The following is a 6,784-nucleotide window of genomic DNA, read 5'->3' as shown; positions in this document are numbered from 1 at the left end:
CTCCCTGTCTCTGCATGGGTTCTCTCAGGTACTCCGGCTTCTTCCCACGGTCCAAAAACATGCGTTCAGGTAGATTGGCTACTCTGCACTCCTCTTAGGCCCTGGGGGAGAGTCACACCTATTGTACCCCTCTGCTTCCACCATCTTAGGGTGAGGAGTTGTGGCCTGTGAGTATGTGATTATTGCTAGCTGGTATTATTAAGCATTAGTAATTATTTCATTATACAGTAGGTGCAGTTCAAATATGACACAAGAAGCAACACAGTAGATATTTATGGTGTTTATTTATTGCTAAGGTCCAAAGGTTAAACACTCTTTCACACTTCATTCCTTTTCTAATGAAACTAATAATCACATATTTTACAGTTTATCGGTGGTACTGTATTCTCTTTTATATCAGACTGTCAGTCACTGTCAGATAAATATTGGCCATTGTCATATGCTGCTAGAGTTCACATTTTAAATGTCAAAGTTGCAAAATGTTTTACATTTAATTTAGGAACAACTTATGCAAACACAGTTCTTCAAACAAACTAAACTGTTAAACCATATTTTAAAACAACAATACACGTATTGGTGAGCTCCTAAGAAAAGTATATGCATAAATACAGATTCAGATTAGATGATTATCTTGACATTTAGATTACATTAAATTTAATCTAAGATACATTTTTGGAACAGTAGTCTTCACTTGTCAGCTTGTTCAGCAATTCTCAAGCATAAAATAGTAATAACCTCAGTTTAAACTGAACAGTGCCTTTAAATTTGCATCCTTCTAAAAAAACAATTCATAGGAGAACACCACTGCTGTCATTTCAGGAGTTTGTTTGTTTTTCTAAATATCTACTATAGAAATAACAAAAGGGATTTGAGGGGACCTTTTACAGTTTATGACAGCCAGTGAACATGACAGCAGGTCCATATCAGTTTTATCTTCCATTCAAAAATAAACAGGGCTGCTGGAAATTAGATCAGTGTGATATTAAGATTTTGAACTGTCTGCAATTCATTTCTTGTCATATATTCCACAGAAAACTACTATATACTAAGAGTTAACAGTGTCAAAGACAAGATTTGTATCATTGACTTTGGTCTCACTTAAATTCAAGGTCTCCTAATGTGATCATTAACCTACTTTGGTGGCAGAGCACTAGCTTGTGTAGACTAAATACTTTTAATGAGTTTATTTTAATTAATTAATATACACCTTTTAAATTGAGGCTGAATCACAAAGGCAAATGGAATGTTTAACATGACAACCATGATGTTGCGACTGCAATAAAAGTTAGGATAATATAGTTATAGACCTCCAACTTCAGAACTATTTGTGATTTAGTCCAAAATCTTAATTTCACCTTTTCTAGAAACATCCAGCATTTAATGATTGTATTTTTAAAAAGAAAAAAAGTAATAACTTTAGATTATTTTCTAATAACACTGATGTCTTCTACTAGTTCTTAGGCCCAATAGATTAGGCTTTATGAAATAAAAACTGTTGAAAATTTGGTTTAGTGTTTTCAATCATTGGCCAGCCAAATGATTCTTCAGGATAAACCCACATCAAAGCTTTGACATTTTGAACAACACTTCCTAACAATAAATTCAACAGCAGGATGAGGGCTCCAGCTGAATTTCACTGTTCAGTTTGACCCTTAATTTGACCCTCAATGTTTAACATTAAACTGCTTAGTACAGATAAACATTTATTCAATGTACATGTTAAAACTGGAAAATATCCTTAAGTCTTAGAGACTGATCCACAGAGGAGGCAGTAGTTCAAGAAGAACAGAGTCATTCAAAGCTCTTTACATTCATTATATGAAAAAGTTTGATGTGTCAAAGCAAAACAAGGTTCTAAAAAATGAATTAAAAAGGTACTAAGCATAATTAAATATGCTTATTTATACAGGTATGTTACTCTGAAAAACACTGTCTCCTGCATTCTATCCTTCAGATATACTTCAGCACCACTCTAACCCTTTCAACAGATAAATACATGATTTTTAAGATAAACATAGTGGTTAATAAGAAGGAAGTAGCAAGAGAAGATCTTAGGTTTAGGCACACAGCTGCACCAATTTGATCATGTTTTCCATGGTCACATTGGTTCCATTGTGGCAGACAATAATATTTATTAATAATAATATTAATACAGTATATATATTAAAAATAATAATATTTAAGGCTCATAAAAGTGTGGAAGAGGATGAAGAAGAGGCTTAGTGTGATGATCTGTTAAATGCCTACGCTGCCATGGTCATTTCACCTCTAAAAATAACCTAAAGTAAAGTTGAAGCTGGATAAAGCAGATGGAACCATGAGAGCATGATCCCTCCAAAACCAGTTCAGCTTTATCAGCAGGCAAAACTATGAGAAATATTGAATGTTTGTTAGGGAAAGCCTTGATCCTAAACGTAAGCATCTGCTGGAGTTAGTAGGAGGAAATGTCAGAGGAGCTGCTGCTGTTGCTGGTGGATGTCTGGGCTCGCTTGATATACAGGTTGAGCAGCTTCATCTGTAGGAGAGAAAGAACAGAAGCATTAAAGGGCGACACCTTACTTAAAATACTGACAGTAGGGTTTAGTTCAAAATGCAAAAGATGCATGATGGCCTTTTTTTTATTTTGGTAATTTCATATGGAATCACACATAAGTCTAACACTCATATCTGTGTGAGGCAGCCTTGTTTTTCTTTTAACAATAGATCCTGTGGTTCAGGTGGTTGGCTCTATCCAGGTTGAAGGTTTAAATAGAGGAGTTCAAGCTATTTGTTCAAAAGTGAGGAAATGAAGAAGCGTGAGATCGACAGGCGGATCAATGCGGCCACTGCAGTAGTGCTGCAGTAGCCGCATTGAACCGGCCCCGGATAAAGCTGTTGAAAATGGATGGATGGATAGATCCTGTTGTAGCACTGATCCTTAGATGTTTCAACAATGTTTCTGATATTGATGAACATCAACATCAACATTAGTCAAATACATCTGTCTTAACTCTTTTAGACTACAGATGAAATTCACAACAGATGACAGAGAGTGAGTGCACAGTACCTTGCTGCCGGTCAGCTGAGCAAGGTAAGGCTTCAGCTCCTCCCCAATCACAGAGTAAATGGCCACCAGGCAGAAAACACTGGCCTTTCTCACACTGCTCTCTGTGTTGTCATACCCCTGCAAAACATTATACTGATGAAATACTAACAACAGTACTAATAGCATATACAATACACTACATTACAGCCTTTCTTCCATTACTACTCTGAAGACAGATTTGTGTCAACAGGGTTAATAACATTTAAAGGGGCAAAAGATGATTTCACTGTACAGACAGGAAGATCGACAACGCTGACTGGATCCACATACAGCTTACTACACAGAACAAACTTACTTCCTCGCATGTAACTGTTCAGGCCACCAGAGGGTGCTACATCCATTAAAAAAGTTTTTAAAAAAGGTTGGCTTTTTTCACCTGCAGGAGTCCAGGTATGATATCGGGCAGTAGTTGGTGGAGAGGTTCCTTTGTAATGCGCTCAATGGCCCTTGTTTGCATCTTGATAGCAGCCAGGTTGATGGGGTAGTCGGCTGTCTGCACAATAGGGCAGAGGACCTTGATGCACTGTTCCGGGTGGATGGAGCCTGCAATCATGGAGGCTGCTTCCTCTGCTGCTCGCACCACCTACAGAGAATGAAGATAAGAGACAGAGTAGTAATTTAAAAAAATTATAAAATAAAAAAAAAACTAAATTATAATACAAACAGTATTCCCAATTCAACACAAAATAGGATGGGTTTTTGTAAAATCTTGCCTCAAAGGATTCTCACCTCCTTATGTGAATCTTTATGAGCTTCAAGTGTCTTCATGATAGTGAGCTCAGCGTAGTTCTTGAAGCGAGCTGGCTGGTTCCTCAAAATCTCCTTCAGGACACGTAAGGCCAGTGCACGGATTGTGTGCTGAGAGCGAACAGACTATTAATTCATTTGTTGAAAACAGATATAACGAATCAAAAAGGTAGTTTTTAGGCCTCCAGTCCTCACATCTTTATCTCCAAGAGTCTCAAGCAACAGCAGCAGCATGGTCTTAAAGTGTTCCTCCCAAACCACCAGGCTGTCCTCTCGAGCCACCTTCAGTAGGTCCAGTAGGGTTCCCCGCTGGTCTTCAGGTCCCTGCTCCCCTGCCTGACACTGGGAGAGCTCCTTTAGCAGCTCCCCCACTAGCTTCAGCTGCTCAGCTGGACCTGCTAAGGGTTAAGAACAACTTCTTTAGTCAATAAATTTACCATCAAGAAATTTCACAATTTAAACACTATTTGCTTCAAGTGCAAGTTGAGTTAATCCGGGTTATGAAAATTAAACAAAACCTGTCTTTATTAAATTCATATGTATTTTGGATGCTGTTCCTTTCTGTCATTGATTATTTCTTTACTTTATTTCTACTTTACTAACAAAAGTTTCTCCTCTAATGTGTTACTTATAACATACAGTATATATGCACAGTGTGTTCTGGAACACATTTTATTCTTACTTGGGAAGCTTTTGGGGTTTAGGATCTTGTTTTCAACACATTCTTGCCGATGTCCTGAAAAAGGTAACAGAAACAGAAACGAAAATATAAAAAAACTGAACTGGACTAAGGATAAAAGCACAAATAAGGTACAGAAAACAAATTCTCACCATCTCGAAGCTGCTCTACGGCACTCTCATATAGCGCCTCTTTCAAAGTAGCTTTCTCTACTGTGCTGATGCTGTCGGTGTAGTTGTACGGATTGTATTCTCTAAAACGAGGCCCGGCAAAAGATCGTGGCGAAGGTGTGTTAAGCAATGAGGTCTTGTTGTCCAGAGCTGTGCGTCCACCCTCCACAACATCAGCACCACGCCAAGGGGAAGAGTCTAAAGATGCTTCAAATCCAGACTGAGGAACCACATCAGAGGAAATAGGAGAAATTCAAGAGCTTAGTTGTTCATAAATGACATATGTAAGTTGTCATTAGTGTTACAAAGTAACTTGCTTTCTTCCCCCTTTAGAGTTCTCTAACTCTAATGAGGGAAGAAAGGGAGCATAGGGTTACCTGGGTGAGTTACAGTGACATCATTTCAACTAACCATGCTGTCTCTCTTGCTATCCCGTCTCAGCGGCTCCATCAGGTCTTCTTGACTGCAGAAGCTGAAGTTTTGGATGGCCTCAGTAACACCACGCAGAGAACTGTAGATCTCCTCTGAGTTCAGGTTCTCACTGTCATAGTCCAACATGCTGCAGCATGGTAGGGGGAAAAACACATTGTTTGACAACATAATCACAATAGAGCAAACAAAATCTAAACCTTTTCAAATGTTTTTATCTCTGGTGACTCATACTGTACTCTCATAGAAGACAGTAATTTTATAATTATGGATTAGCTCTGCTCTCTTTAGAGCTTGTGAATAATGATCAAGGGCATTTTTTTATGGACATGGACAAAACATATTACTGTTATTCTGAAACTATTTTGGCCTTAATTGTCCTTTTTAGGTCTTAAATTTTATTTATTGTTTGTTTTTTATAAATCATTAAATCAATTGTACCAATTTTTAGTGTTAGTGACATTTAGAAACAAACAAAATTGCACAGAGTTTCAGCCTGCAGATTAAAAAAAAAAGAATATCTTCAGATCATGTGAATAAAGCAACTTCTAACTGAGGCTACAGTAAGTTTTAGTTAAGCCAAGACAGGTAACCAGGAAAAAAAGGGGGAAGAAAGGGAGGATAGGGTTACCTGGGTGAGTAAGCACGCCGCAGGGACTTGAGGGAGGAGTAAGCAGCAGGTGGAGGAAGAGGGGAGGGAAAGGATGAAGGAGGAAACTTGGGGTGGCCCTCTGTGCCTTTACCCCACAGCCGACTGTAGCCAGCAGTTAGAGGAAGGGGGGGGGCGTAGAAAGAAAGGAAAAGTGCAGCCCAGAGAGAAGATTGGATGTGAGTAAAAAGAAGCACTATTTTCAGTTACAGTTAGTATTGAACAAATTTTTGCTGGTTACCTTATATTTTCCTCTTGTGGACATAATATCATTCTACTTCCTGTACGATCATCACATCAGTTTGCTAAAAAGCTTAGGGTAGCTTATAAGCCACAATCAGGTTTCTCTGTCTGTTCTATTACTGCAGTGTTTTATGACAGCTTTGAAAACATTCCCTAACGATCCTTTACATTCCACTCAGTTTAACAAGTAGATAACTAAAGGAAGGATCAGTCTTTACAGGGAGTAAGCTTACATTTTGTTGTATCCTTTACAAATTAAGTATAATATTTTTAGTATTAATATTTTAAGTTCCCTTTTTTTTACACATGAGCTGTGAAGCCCAGTTGCTGTGTGGTATTGAGGGTGATACTATGATGTACCTAGGAGAAAGACCCCCATGGGAGCAGTTGGTGGGTGAGGTGAGCGGGCTACTGTGGGTGCTGGGCTGTCGAGGAGGGGTCCTCCCTGCCGAGTTATTTGGAGACATCTGCAGAAAAGCCAAACACATCATTTCAATCTTAAATGTTGCTTTACAGTATTTACTTTGTGTGTAAATAAAGTAAATACTAAGATCAGGAGCTCCTGAGCTTAGCTTTACGCTGTGAAAAGGCTATTACATCAGATTTTCACCATTCCATAACATTCCAGTGGGCAAATCCAGGCCCCCAGGGTCTCTGTGGCTCAAGAGGAAGCGCGAACAAAAGAAGCAAAACAGGGCTGCAGGGGTGGCCCGCTAGCGCAGCTGAAGAGACGAACATTTAAGATGCCACTTCCCAGCATTTTCCTCTCCAACACCAGATCC

At 38.8% G+C, this 6,784-nt stretch overlaps 1 protein-coding gene across 21 annotated transcripts in view; it reads right to left on the bottom strand.

Moving 5' to 3' along the window:
- Nucleotides 1–267: 267 nt before the first annotated feature.
- Nucleotides 268–6,784, bottom strand: part of LOC114845472 (CLIP-associating protein 1-A-like) — a 35,481-nt gene continuing 28,964 nt past the window's right edge. For 14 of the 21 annotated variants that reach the window (XM_055506427.1, XM_055506397.1, XM_055506394.1 and 11 more), the window contains 10 exons: nt 6,363–6,469; nt 5,742–5,864; nt 5,093–5,240; nt 4,664–4,901; nt 4,515–4,568; nt 4,028–4,230; nt 3,815–3,943; nt 3,462–3,668; nt 3,047–3,163; nt 268–2,515 (listed from right to left, as the gene is read on the bottom strand). In XM_055506427.1, coding sequence (XP_055362402.1) covers nt 2,432–2,515; nt 3,047–3,163; nt 3,462–3,668; nt 3,815–3,943; nt 4,028–4,230; nt 4,515–4,568; nt 4,664–4,901; nt 5,093–5,240; nt 5,742–5,864; nt 6,363–6,469 — 1,410 coding nt within the window. In that variant the 3' untranslated portion in view covers nt 268–2,431. The remainder of the gene's footprint in view (nt 2,516–3,046; nt 3,164–3,461; nt 3,669–3,814; nt 3,944–4,027; nt 4,231–4,514; nt 4,569–4,663; nt 4,902–5,092; nt 5,241–5,741; nt 5,865–6,362; nt 6,470–6,784) is intronic. The other 7 variants (XM_055506408.1, XM_055506423.1, XM_055506447.1 and 4 more) reach the window with 2 other exon arrangements.

The sequence above is a fragment of the Betta splendens genome, chromosome 2 (genome assembly GCF_900634795.4).
Source record: "Betta splendens chromosome 2, fBetSpl5.4, whole genome shotgun sequence".
Classification (NCBI taxonomy): domain Eukaryota; kingdom Metazoa; phylum Chordata; class Actinopteri; order Anabantiformes; family Osphronemidae; genus Betta; species Betta splendens.
This window is presented reverse-complemented; position numbering and strand designations above follow the sequence as displayed.